The 14214-nt window shown below is 45.4% G+C and overlaps 1 protein-coding gene across 1 annotated transcript in view; it reads right to left on the bottom strand.

Moving 5' to 3' along the window:
- BLK (BLK proto-oncogene, Src family tyrosine kinase) overlaps positions 1 to 14214 on the bottom strand; it is a 47464-nt gene that overhangs the window by 18100 nt on the left and 15150 nt on the right. The window contains exons 2-5 of the mRNA XM_026061119.1: positions 10537 to 10639; positions 8394 to 8442; positions 2127 to 2220; positions 908 to 1006 (exon numbers count right to left, since the gene is read on the bottom strand). Coding sequence (XP_025916904.1) covers positions 908 to 1006; positions 2127 to 2220; positions 8394 to 8442; positions 10537 to 10638 — 344 coding nt within the window. The 5' untranslated portion in view covers position 10639. The remainder of the gene's footprint in view (positions 1 to 907; positions 1007 to 2126; positions 2221 to 8393; positions 8443 to 10536; positions 10640 to 14214) is intronic.

The following is a 14214-nucleotide window of genomic DNA, read 5'->3' as shown; positions in this document are numbered from 1 at the left end:
TAGCAAGCCCTGAGCCGTGCCCAGACAGGATGCGTATAAAGTAGGTACATGGGCTGGAGGCAGAGGATTGGTGTTGACAGCCACTAAAACCTACCCTTTGCATCCAAAGAGCATTTATGCCCTGATCACATTTCTGTGCACTGTTAAATATCTGCTCAATTCAGTAATGGTCTAGTCCCTTAAAAAGGAAATTGCAAAAGGGATGGATTATTTATAGCCGAACATTGTAGGGGAAGGTACCTCATGGGAACCCTTCATTTCTCCTCTGGCATTATAGGAATAACAAACCCTCTTGGCTCAAGTCTTTTTTACCATCTTCTTTGAAGGAAGCCAAACATGAAGGCTGCATTTGTGCTACCGAAACAAACAGCGCCAGGATGTGGGCCTGGGCGCTGGCACTCAATTTTCTCCACTCTTAAATTGTTTGCACAGTTCCCAGCATAGCTGAAGCCCCAATCAACCCACCTCCTCCCAAGTGATTCTCAGTCCCAGTTTGCATATGGCCACTCTATTAGAGGCTGAGGGATTTAATAATATGCATGTGGGTGAACTGGCCCTCAGCACTGAAGAATGGGGCCCAGCACTGTTAATTTACCAGTGTAATTATAACCCTATGTTCTTTCCCCAAAACACTTGTTTTCCATGGTGGATGAAGTCAGTGGGACACAAGTCTTTGGCCACTTTCCCAATAGCAATCTCATACTCCCTGYTCTGCATCCACACTGCACTTAAAACTTCTCCTAAACTTTTGGGCAGTGCTGGCATGGATGATGAAAGGCCTCTTGCCTTCCAGCCCAGCAGTGACTACTTTCTGCTGGCAAGTTTTTCCTGTTGAGAGACTGGGCTCTTTCAGAAGGGAAAGCCCTGTATCAATCAATGTTCACCATTCGTAAGCTTACGCACTTACTTTTCCTCTTCCAAGCTGTCTACTTGTGCAACGAAGTTACTGGGGATATATCCTTTCTTTCCATTGCTGAGGGATTTTGCCAGCCACCAGTCCCCCTCACTGCAAACCAAGAAGGGAAAGTGTGAGAAGATTTCATGACAGGCCGAGGCTAAGGCTACAGAGACAGCACGGTTTCTGGGCTTTCAAGAGCACAGCAAGCAGGCCAGCTCTCACTGAGGGAGATGTTAATCTACTCTGCCGGCCCGTTTCAGTTTCCTAGGGCCACCACTAAGTTGAAGACTGCTTACTAAAGCRACAGATAATCTTTCAGGGACTTCCGGAGGTGGCAGTGTCTTTCCATCAATGCACAGGAAGTGACCATGGACCGAAACCAAGGTACCTCTGCTAAGTGCCCCAAGTGAGAGGAAGGAAATTTGGGCCACTGTGGATTTATTTTGTCTCTTGCATAGGGACATGAATGCTCCTCCTTTCTGCTCCTTCCTCTACCTGCCAGACATATCACTGCTTTGCTCTCCCATAAGTGACTCTSTCTTGCCACCAGCTGAGACCAAAAGCCATCCCCACCCAGTGGGCTCTCTGGGTCCTCTGCCCCAGCCAAGTGGTCTCAGCCCACAGTGTCTGGCTGAGAAATGTCACCTCAGGAGGTCACCTCACAGAGCAGTCAAGGATGGAGCAGCCCTTCTAAGCAGCCTGCTCCAAGGCAAAGTGRCCAGCAAAGCCCACCTCCACCTCATTATGGATGAGGCAGATGGACTGTCAGCCTCTGTTCTCATAAGTTTTAAAAGAAGAAAATGAAATGAAACCATCCACCTCTCTGGCTAGACTCTGTCCTGTCCTCCGATGACGCCCAACCCACATCCTTTGCAAAAGCACGATCAGCACAAAATATGCAACAGGCGAGAGGTTATTGTTGTTATTTATGGTACTTCTGCACCCACATGCACTGGCAGACTTGGGCTCTGGTGAAGAAGGTCCCAGTAGTTCTCAGGCAAGGACACTACCTGACCCCAAAGTATCTATAACCTGAGGAAAACAGCAACGTGTCACCTTCCCCATCTTGGAGGAAGAGAGAGCAGAGTGACCAGAGTCACATTCGGCATCTGGAGCAGAGCTAAGAATTGCTGGTGAGCTGCAAATTAGTGTCCAGCTCCAAAGTCCCCCTGATTTCCCAGACTGCCCATGCATGTCTTTGAGCTCCCTCTGGCAGCAAGTTACTTACTTGGAGAGGACTTGGAGTTTATCCCCCTTGACCAGCTCCAGGTCACGGTCACTTGAGGCAGCAAAATCGTACAGTGCAATCACAGTAAAGTCACCTAAAAGAAAAAGCAATACCCTTGAATCCAGCCTGGTGTCTACCAGGAGGTCATGCACAATCAGGTGTATGGCATGGTGTTTCAACCTCCACCTGCACAGGGGCTTTGACCCCCCCCTCAATTTCCCCAAATCCAAGCTTTCCACCAGCCCAATTTTCCTGCCAACCTCTCCTCAGGGAACTAGCACTGATTCACCAAACTGTTGGCTGCATAGATATTTTCAAACCACTCCAGATCCCATTTCCACAAAACCTAGTGAGTCAACAAGAAAAAAAAGAAGTTTGTGCAGAATAAGAAGAGTCATAAATAAACTGTCAGTGTTTGGCCTCAATTTTACATGGTGGTAAACAAAAAACGCTGTGGCAATATTTCCCAAGGTGGCTCTGGGATTTCATTCAGAAAGATGAAGGTTATTTGGTTAAAAAAAGGCAGAGAGTCATCTACGTTGCTGCTACTTGAGCCCATTGCTAGGATTTAACACTCCCTCTGGATGCTCTTGACTCAGCCTGTAACTGGGCCTTCCCTTTTCTGCCTTGCAGACCCATATGTGACACCACGTTCAAGTCTCGCTGCCGTTCTCTCCCCAGCGTCGCTAACGACCAGCTGTTCCCTTCAGCTCGCTCTATTAAAACTCTCACTGAGGCGGCTACCAYTCCACGCTGTCCTTCCCTTCCTCTGGCCTTGATATATTTCGGATTTCCTCCCTCCAGACCACGAAACTGGTGCTCTATGCCTTCCTGTCACCCATTTCGCTCACAGCCCAGGCGGACTGAGGCTGCGAGTGGGTCTGAGAGCCCGTCCCCTACCCTAACCTATCACTTTTATTCCAGCCATATTGGTCCAGCCTAAATTTTGTCATGGCAAAATAGACTTTCGGGCGCCGGTGCATGCAAGCAGGGCTGTGCACGGCAGAGCTGCCGCCCGGTATTTGTGCTGTAAAACTGCTAACCCACCCTGGTGCAGATCTCTGCAGGCGGGAGGCTCAGGGGAGCTGAATCGCTATGTTTGCATGTCCGGGTTGYGCCGGTGCTGCTCTGCGAGAGGTTTTGCAACCGTTCATATGTGCTCTGCATGCTCGCAGCTACTGAAGCAGAAACGAGAAGCTATTTTAGGGCAGATCAAACCTTATAAAGAAGACCAGCACACAAAAAAACACCAAACCAAAACACAGTAGCAAAAAAGAAAAGAAAAAGAAAAAGGAGAACGTTGACTGTGGAAAGGTTTTAGCTTGTACACAGCCTTATTAATGCAGTAAGAGCRATGGATGGCCTATATATAGTTTTTCAAAACAGACTCTCAAGCCACTGTCTCTGTGTGACCTTTTCAAATAATGCCACCAGCAAGGGAGCCAGACTGGCCCTTTGTCATCGCAAGATAACGTGTCTCTGGGACAACTCGGGTTTTGTGTGTATGCGGGGCCCGGCTGCTGCYCTGCCTGGAGATTTATTGGAGAGATCAGATGAGAAAGGGCCAGCGTGGGAGGGGAGAAGAGAAGGGAACTGCAGTTTTGCAAACCAAAGGCAAGAGCAGTTCCCTTCAGGCTTGTGAGTAGGCACTTGGAGATCAATGAGAAGTTTCAAAAGAGCCTCACCCACTCCTGCGTATGGAGGAAAGGATGGTCAGGCACAAAGCAGAAAGCTTTGAAGTCTTAAAATAGCTTGCACAGTTGGATGCTTCCCTTTGGGGGATCTCAAAGCATTTGGCGTTAGCAGTGCATCCAAACTCTCGTTGCCTCCTGGAGAAAGTTGTTGTTACCACGGTTTTTGAACGTGGATGTGAGCAACTCTGAAAGGAGAGAAGGCCACTCAGCTAGCACCTCTCACAGTCATCCATGCAACTTGTGGTGTAACTGCTACCTCCCTCTTTGGCCTTGGACTTCACCCATTCATCAGGTTAATGGAAGTCTTTTCCCTAAGATTAAGCATTTCTGCAAACAGTCAGCTCACAGATTTCAGGCCCCAATATATCTGCGGCACATGCRATGGTGTAGCCATGTCAGGCATGTTTCAGCGGGTGAATGTCCAAAACCCTCTAGCACAGAGCTTCTCTGACATGAAAGGTTTCTGGGCATGTGCCTACTGCAAGATCTCCACAATGAATGTRCTCATCCACATGTATGGTCCTACTCTTTTTGAAGGTAAAATAATACAGTGCTCACACTTTTGCTTTGAAAAATAGAAGCGGATGTGTAAACATCTTCARGCACAGCGTGGATATGTATTCCAAAAAAATAAAATTAAAAAAAATACAGTTTTGATCTTGAAGAAGTTGAAAACGTACAAATAAACAAACAAAAAAGGATCGAGAGAGAAAAGGGGAAAGAAAAAGAACAAATAAAGCAAGGACAGAAAGGTTTTATGTGCTGAAGAATATTACGTCCACCTCTTATCCATTTTTCAACATATGCATTGAGAAACATTGCACACTTAAGTGAGCCAAAAGAAAAGCTCTCTCTGCTCAAGCCAGCAAGACTTGCTGTCTCATGATGAAAGTGCCTCTTTCTGTCTCTTAGTTTGTCACCCCGCTGAAAAAAAAAAAAGTGTTGGTAATACTTTCTTGGCCCATATGATCAAGTTAGATCATGAGTGGTTCTGCACAGCACCCGGCACAGTGAAGCCGCTGGAGCTGCTAAGAGTGGCTGCTTTGCAGATAATGCTAACAGTCCAAAGGCTTTGATTGCGAGCCAAATATGTCTTGGCTCTGTGATGCTGTCAGGAAAGTTAGATACCAGCTCAGTTTGCATAGGCTGAGTGCCAGTTTGATGGCTTAATAGAAATGATTCAAACAGTCTTCCCACCGCTGTCCCGTCATGAATGGGAGGCCTTTGCAGCCGTCCCACGGCTGCAGAGCCGCGCTGAGACTGTGCCAAGGTCCCTCGGAGGAGCGCGAGTTGTTTTCGAGCAATGATAGGATGGTCGTGGGGTAAATGACAGCTCCTCAGAGCGTGTGCTGGCCACCTGGGTGCGCTGAGCTATGAGACACTATTGCTGAAAATGGGTCCGGCTTCCCGTTTCAGCACAGCATGGGCTAATTCGCTAGAGTAAATGCAGGCTAGAAAAGCGTGCCTGAGCAGCACGCAGATGCTGAATGCACACCGGCCTTATTGCTGCGCTCTCTGCAGGGGACGTTGTTCGGTCCCGTTGATGGAGCTGCAGAGTTTGCATGCTGGCACCGCTGCCTCTCCCAGCAGCCGGCAAGCCCAGGTGTGACCGCGTGGGAGATGTCTCTCAGGGCATCCAGGCTTGTGCTGGGAAAATGTTTTCTGCCAAAAATATTTGAGCCTCCTGTTTTGACTCAGTGAGTGTATTTGCAGATAATTTCTGCTTTCTCCAGAAAACTATGCCAAACCCAAGCCCATAACTTTTTCGTTAGGAAATTCAAACATTCTGGGCAACTCTCTCTCATCCTCCTTCCCCCTCTTTCTTTTGATCAGCAACATCTATTTTTGATCAGAAGTTTTCATTTTTCTTTGAAAAGTCAGCCTTTTCAGTAGAAACAACCCTTCCTTTTTCTAACTAAGTTCATAGCCATGTTTCTGACAGTGTTCCTCTCAAACTCCAATCATATGCAGGGAAAGACTATAAAAATGACTAATAAAAAATGGCCGTAAAAACTGATGCTAATCTTGAGATGCCTCAGAAGACCTTAATTTCCAGAGTGCACTTAGCTCTCACCCTCTGACAAACAGCCCTATTCATCCTATGGTCAGTAAAAAGAAAGCAGAGAGGTTGAAGCTGCAGTTCCTCAGTCAGAAGAAATGTCCCCTCCCCACCAAAATGATTCTCTGTGCAGTCCCAGGCTATTATAATTAATGCCTGAGGACAAGCAGCCAAAAATTCACCCCACAGAGCTGAGAGAGGATCCAGCACTGACCTTAAAGATATCATCAGTGCTTATCCCCGAGGTAAAACAAATGAGTGACTAGCACGAGAGAAGATCCACCCTAAGCGAAATGTGTGTTGGCAGTGATGCAAACACTACAGGCTTATCCAGACTTACAGACTTTTGTGTTTCTTCATGCTACTTCTAGAAGCCAAGTAAAGACAAGAGAAATTAGACTTACATTAACAATAAATAAATAAACAATTTCTGAGACATCGGTGAAAACCTGAAGCTGTGAAACAAACTGCCCAGCACTGAGATCAGAAGGGAAAAAAAATCAAAATGAAAGGAATGCAAACAGTGCAGAAAAGAGAGAAAATATATATATATATATATATATGTATTTAATTTTATAGCAAATCTCATTCTTCCATAGTCAGTAATTTTTGAATGACTGAACTTGTAAGCGCTCCACAGGGTATAATTCAGGTCTTTGATTTTTATATATAATTCAGGTCTGTGATTTTTCATGTGATCAAATTGTCTGGATTCTGTGCTTCCTCTATCAATTTACTTCCATTGCCTTCTTTCACTAGAATAAACACAGGCCTCAAATGTCTCACATGGTTCCTCTCAGCCCATTTTGACACAGAGRCAGAGTCACTTCTGGAAATCCAAGCACTACTAGAAAAAAATAACTTCCCCAGACTATCACTGTGAGTATTCCTCCAAAACTGGAACTGAACCCAACAAACCAAAACATTTTTGATAGCTGAATATGGCTAACATGCTACTTAATGCATTTTTTTTAGCATCTTTCCACTTCTGCCTTCTGACATGAAGCAGAAGTAAAAACCGCCTCTCTGAAGGTAGCTTTTGTTGTGCTTCTAGCCAGAGTAAGAACATTGATTAAAAAAAAACCATGAAAAACTGCCCTGGCGATGTCTGCTCAGTTATGGAAACACAAGAGCACAGTTGCTTGGAAACATGCCATGAAAACAATTTTCCAGAAGAAAGCATGATTTCTGGAAAACTGGTACTTCCATGGAAACTCACCCYGATTCACAAGGCTGAAGAGCTACACCTCCCACCACACATGTGTCAGCGCAGGAGAAAGACGCAATAATATTGAACTGGCTCAAAACAAAACATTTTAGTGTTCCCGTAACGATCTCCGTAACAAATGTCAGTTTTGAAGAACATTTTGASATTCCAGTAGTTCCTCTGGACACTGCATGGGAGAGGCTCTCAACTGTCCTTCCCCAAGACCACGAAGGCGTAGAGCCACCGTTCCACCCCTCCTATTTATTTGACGCCCTGCCTTTTCCTTTTCTCACAGACCCCAGATTTTCCCGCTTCATCCCACTTTGCATTTTCCCCCCTTCACTGTTAAAAGGAATAAAATGACCAAGTGTGGGGTTGTTGTGCCATCTTCAGAGTGGCTCCGGAAAAAAAAAAAAAAATTGGCACATATTCTAAACAGCCCCTTCAGACATAGTCTTCTCTTCTTTTCCCTTTTTCCCCTCGTACTTCTCCAGAATGCCTCCTTCTCCAGAGCCTCGTCCCTCTCTCTCTCCTTCAGGCACAACCCTCTGCTCCTTTTCTCCTACTTTTTCTCCCGTTTGAAGGTCCCTATTTTCTCTTTACCATCTGCTTTCTTCCATGCATCCTCTATTTTATGCCCTCTTCAAATTCTCTCTCTCTCTCTCTCTTTTTTTAATCTACAAAATGTRTTTGACACAAATAGAAACAAATTGCTGTGGGAGGCTGGGCAGAGGTAGCAGAAGGTTTTCTGCTAAAAGATCATCATTTACCAGGCGCCATCAGACAATTCTGCAATCTGCAAACAATTGCAGAGTTGAAGTCAATACCCAGTCTCCAAGCAGGGGCTCTGGCCATCCTAATTTTATTCTCTTTTTTTSTTGTTGTTTATTCTTTTTCCTTTTTTTCTTTGCAGTCTATCTGGGCCCTCTGATGCCTTCAATTTCCTCTGAAATTTTCAGAAGACTGGATATGGCATCCACAAGTTTTCACCGTGCAGACAGGGCCAGAGACAGAGAAATCTCATGCAGCTGATGTCTCAGACCTCACTTTGCTCAATCAACGAAGAAAGGGCATTTTTTCCTTCTCTCTTTGATGAGTGTGAGAAATTAGCAGATAGAAACATTTAGTGATTTAAACTGAACCTTCCGAAACATACTGATAAACTCCCTGCCTGGCAACTGTAAAAATACAGAAACCGCACGCTCGCTRCATGACAACTTGTTCTCAAGACCTGCTGTTGAGAGACCACCATCTTGCAAAACCCCACGGGAAGGCAAAGGAAACAGCAATTGATTTAAGAATCTTACCTTGTACAGAGGCTTGGTTTAGATGAGGTCTGTTGATATCTTGCCTGCCCTTTGATATAAACAGAAAAAGGAAAAAAAAAAGGCATTTATTACTTTGCTATGTTTTGCAGAAGGGCCTACTTTGAGCTTCACAGGTGACTGGGTRTCTGATTTGGAGTCCACTGTAGTCAGTCAACATCCCTCTGCTGCTGGCAATGGYCCCTGCTTCTGTCTCCTTGTGTGTCGTAATGGTTTTAGCACATTTCGCTGTGATGTGTTCATAGCTGGCTTGACAGTCTGCTTGAATAATCCTTGGCTCCTTTCTGAATAAAAGCATAAATCTGCTACCCACTCATTTAGACCCTGGTCTATCCAATTCTGTTCACTGGTGCCAGACCTTGGATAAATGGGGGATGAGATGTGAATGGTCCCATTGAGAAATGACAATCTCAATATTATTCTAAGCAGACTACCAGGGATATACTTCGCCATAATTATCTCAAGGCTCATGGAATATTCTTTGCTCAGGGATACGTACAGGAAACAGAGCCCGCGACTGCACTAGCGGATTAAATAGCAGTGAGGCACTGCAACTCGCCTGCCCACAACCACTAAAATGTTAACATGGTCCCTAGTACGGCTTTGGCCCAGCCCAACCAGTACTGACCCACACAACCCCCTGGGAATGGTTTCGGGGTTAGCATGGGTCAGAGATCATTCCTAATTGGCAACTGGGATGCAACCACCTTGTTTTGGAGGCTATGTTTAATATTATGGAAATGGCCAGGTGGGCTCAGTTGCCCTCTACCCTGCTTTAGACCACAATCCTGTGATCATGAGCAGCCCAGGGTGTAGTACCTAGTGACTAAAGTGAGTGTTCGGCCACAACCAGAGGTATTTACACACATGCAAAGGGAGTGAACYCCAGGCACTGAGTTAAAAATGTCTAGTGCCTGCTGTCTGTATTATCCTTTGATTCGTGCTTATCAGCAGAGTGGGGCAGGAGAGATGCTCACTGCTCTTTCTAATCTAACTGAAATAAATATGGATTTTCCCTGACATATGAGAGCYTGGTGCCTGTGGCAAAAAATGAGTACCAGAACGTGATTGATGATGCTGTATTTACACTGAAAACAGCCACTCTCCAATGAGCTGGAGAGAAGAAAATTTAGGAAAAGAACATCCTCTTGATCAATCTGACATTCGCTGTCATGAAGACTGGACTTTGTAACCGCGAGAGAACTCAGAAATGAAACTAACAGGGCGAAAAAGTCTCCATCTGTCATCAAAAGCAATGTTAGGCAATTCCTCCCTCATCTCAGAGCTCAGGACCTGAGATGGTCTCGCATGATAGTTGCACCTCCATCTCCTCTTGTGCTGGCTGCCTAATGCAGTGTTGAGAAACCTTGCAACATTGCTAGCAAAGAACAAGAAAAGAGAAAGCATCTTCATCCCCTCTGCACAGCAACAGGCAGAGAGATGAAGAGATTGCCCGGGTTTATATAGGGAGTTTGTCTATCCACGTCTCCTGAATCCTAACCTAGTGTCTTACTGGTCTGACCCTCTTTCTTCAGTCGGTTATTTTCCCTGATGGTAAAGTTTCATTTGTGGTTTGCTGCTCTGAATCTTAGCTAGAATCTGGCCCATCTTTGTGCCATTTTTCATATCAGCAGGTTATGACTGGGTTGCAGAGCGCTGAGGGCAGCAGTCCTGTCTGAGAGATACGGGGCCAGCACGAAGGAATTGTGCTCAAGTGGTGCATGGCGCACAGAGCAGTGTCCCCTGCACCTTCTCCTCCTGGCCCCTGTTCTGCTCCCCTGTCCAGCCTGTCCGAATAATTGTGCTCAACACAACCAGCTTTTGAGAGCCCCATCATTGTTAGCCCACTCAGATGATTCACCGCTGCAATATGTCCCCACAGCGAAAAGGGCATCCTTTTTGCCAGAGGAAAACCCAGAGTAGACAGTGAACAGTTCACCCCATGTTAAGAAGCTTGTTGGGGGAAGCCAGGGGTAAACCTCTGTTTTCTGTCCTTTGAACCACATTTCCCAAATTTCAGGAAATAAAAGCACTCAGGTTCCTACCATCAAACGTAAGTACTGCCTGTTTCTCTCCAAGCAGTAACTGAGCTGTGGAGGACCCCAAAAAGAAACAAGAGACTTACCTTGGGTGGACTGGGAGGGATTTTATTCCTGTGTTTTGAGTTGCTTCCAGAAGCGTATTTCTCATTGGACGTCAGCTGATTTTTGCTCCCACGCAACCCCATCCTGAAAGGAAGAACAGAAAGGACTTTCTAATGAGACTGCTGCTGGGGGAAGGGGCAGGCAGTGAGGGACAAAACGACCTCCTCACTCACAAAGAACAAGTTGGGGGAGATGACAATGCAGGGGCAATGGGACAGTGGAGGGATGAGTCTGAAACCATCCCATCTACAGTCCTCTTCACTACCTCTGCACCTCACAGTTTCTGCTGTTCTTCTACAAGCCTGATCATTCACACTTTGCAGGTGAGGCTCAGAGAGACATTGTGAGCAAAAAAATGGGCACCATAAGGGCTCCATCAGTCATATTTTTAGATGCTGGCATTGGGGTGAGATGAATCATGCCCCTCCAGCTTTTACTTTTCTGTACTAATTTTAAAAGGAGACACAAATGACTACTCTGAATGTGTCCGCTCCCCAATGTGGAAATGCCCTAGTTGGCATTGCACAGTCTTGCTCCAGAGCCAGGTGATGCTGCCTGCGTGCACTGCTGAAGGATCAAGGGGGTCGAGGAGATGCTGGAGCTCCTGGGGAATATCACTGTGCTGAGCTAAGCAGATGCACCAGGACTTGGCTCTTTTGTCCATGTGCAGTGCCCTAGTGCTGCTTGAGATGCTCCGGGGTCACACAGAGTGTGGATCTCCTGTACATCCTGGATTATGTTTCCAAACCCCATGTGGGTGTTGCAGACGTTCTGGAGCATCTCAAAGAGCACTAAAAACAAACAAATCAAACCCTTTCCATGGGCTGTCCTCTGCTCCACACTAGGTTTCCCACCTTTGTGCCTGAGGGCGGGTATATGTTGCAGCCCAGAAATGCAATTTCAGCTCTGTCCAATAACCATGGCATAATACTAGGTGTGGGCAGGCAAAATACCCAAACCATGGCAACCTGGGCCTGCTCAGCCCCTGAAAAAGTAGAGAGCAGCTGAAGCCAGCGTCACTGAAGCTCTACTGCCAGTAGTATATAAGGTATCTGCCCTGTCCAGTACCAAAGTCCACCCTAGCCCCCTGCCATTGGTGATCTTCTGCCTTTTCTGAAGCTCTAGAGAATGAAGTCAAGGTGGGGGTGTCAACCCCCTTGCAATAATGGGAAAATTAAGGCTTGGACTGCGTCACTGTTCATGCTATAAAAAGGGAAAATGCTGTTTAGCTGCAGCTAACACGTCACAATGTTTCTGAGAGATGGAACCAGAGCAGCAAAACCTTGCTTCAAACCAAAGACATTGAAATGTGTGGGCTAAATGTCCAAAAAACCCCTAATTCTCAGAACTGAGCAAAGAAACTTTGACTCCAGTTCTTGGCAAAATACCTCAAGATCGGTAATGAACACAAAGCGTCAGGGATTGAAGGTCCAGGGATCAGTACGTCTTTGTAGATAGTCAATTTCCACAAAAGTCCATCTGTTGCTATGTCATGATAGTCAGAGACCAAAGAACACATTCAAAGAAACTTTCAGCAAGCCAGCTTTGCAAGAAAAACAAATTCATCCAGTCAAACATTTTTTTTTGCTTTCTTACATGATTGTAATGCTTCAAAAATTGAGACCTCTGAAATGAGAAGCTGGTTTCCAACAGAGACATCCTAACATTTTAATGAATTATTTTTTTGAAGCATCTTCTCTCTTCTGTCTCATTTTTATTTTTACTGATAAACTGAGCAAAGTCAAAGGAATCGGTGAAATCTTTCAGGATACCCAATACAAATTTTTATTTTTATTTTTAATTTTTTTCCAATTGAAAGTTTTTCAGCATCCAAATTTCACAGAGTTCTTCTCACATCTGAATTTTCAGATGGTCCATCCATCTGTACACAGGTCTCAGCACCACTCTGGGCACTGACTCAACACAGTTGGAGGGGAAGTATCACCTGCTGAATCAGCCACGGCATTTCCTGAGCAAGTTCTTTTAAATTTGGCAGTCTCTTCTCCAGGTTTTAACCAAGTTTTGCTTTGCTTAGATGATCTGGTTGTCATGCAATAGAACATGATTTGTTAAGGGAGTTTTTCCATCTCTCCCATTTGCAAATTTTTGGAAGATAAATTTGTGCCAGGATTTCCGATTCTGAATGGTGTTAGTTACCAGGATAATAAGTGAGAGTAGCTAGTGTTCCCTTTTCACCCAGGAAGCTGCAAGGTATTGCTTTTAGTCAAGGCAGGATGATAGACAAGTTTTAGATGGCACTTGCTACCAACCTTAAAAAGGCCCAAAGTCTACGTGTGCGTTGAAAGTCTCTGTGTGGTCCTTGTTACTGGTTCACTGGAGCATCTCGGGGTCTTTGACACACTCTGCCTTTGAAGGGGATATACAGATGTAGCAATTGCCCTCTTCTCTGTAGAGTTAGGGGACACGAGATGTAGCGCAAGTCAGTGATATGCTTTGACGGCCCATCATGTCACCAAGATCACCTTAGGGGAGGACTGATGGGCTGTCTGTGGGGTGGGAGATGTGTGTTTTGGGTCTCAGTGGCACCAGTGGGGCAGAGCAGGAAGGGACAAGGAGGTAGGTGGTGAAGGGGCGAGGACGTCCTACCCGTGGCCCCGCTTGCAGGACCTGTGGGAAGCAGGGACCATACAGCCGGCTGTGAATCTGGCCCGCGTGTCTCCCTGCAGTGTGTCTGTGCCCAGGTGGGCATTGCAACCCGTTCTGCCGCACCACCTTGGGCATCCAACCACGCCAGGATGGGGACACATCTCTACTGCATGTCCTAACCACCAGACCAATATCTAGCCTGTTTACACACATTGTCACGAACAAACCAGAGCACTTGCGTAAACCGGAGCTTTCTCCGCACATGCATGTAGCAAAGAAATGTTTGTTGCGAGGYGACGCAGAGATGCAAACAGCATGTCCCAGCTCGGGCGGGAAATGGTACCGGTGAAAAGCCTCTCGCAAACGTCACCCACCACCACCCACGTCTTCACACAAAGACATTACCATAGCTCTAGATATTTACTATGCCTAAAAAATCCACRGTTCACACTCTCCAGGTCTTCTCTGCAGACTTTGCTAGCTAACGTGACAATCCTTCATGCCAGCAGGTGTTATACAGAAATCCCAGAATAGTGCCGCAGACAAATGTTGTCAGATGCTGAGAGCTTCTGGTGAGCTCCCACCCCACAGCTGGTGGAGTCTGCTTTTTAAAAAAGTGATTTTTTTTCCAAAAGAGATGGTGGAGCTGAATAGACATTTTTCCACAGTGTTTTTGGTTTTGATTAACATATTTTAAAATAAGTGCTGCAACAAAAATTTTGAGAAAAGTAACTGATAGTTTTCCCTGCTTTCTTTTTTTTCTGTGGAAAAGAAATCTGGGAAAAAAGCAACAACTGAGAAAATCATGAAGATTACCTTTTGTATACTTACTAATTTTTCCCATCTAAAAATGCTTGTTTATTTTTAACAGCTGAAAGTCAGGAAAAACTTCCTTCTAATAATATTTGTGAATAGGATAAGAAAATATTATTTTCTTCATCACTTCAATGTTTAACTAAACTGTTCTCATAATTTGTTTTTTTTTTACTCATTTCCTTCTTTGCCAGTTGAAAAAGGAGAAGATATAAAATAAAAAGTCCAAAACAAGAAAA

Source organism: Apteryx rowi, unplaced genomic scaffold, assembly GCF_003343035.1.
Source record: "Apteryx rowi isolate R43461 unplaced genomic scaffold, aptRow1 scaffold_176, whole genome shotgun sequence".
NCBI classification, from domain to species: domain Eukaryota; kingdom Metazoa; phylum Chordata; class Aves; order Apterygiformes; family Apterygidae; genus Apteryx; species Apteryx rowi.
Note: the sequence above shows the minus strand (reverse complement) of the source record. Positions and strands in the feature narration are given on the sequence as shown.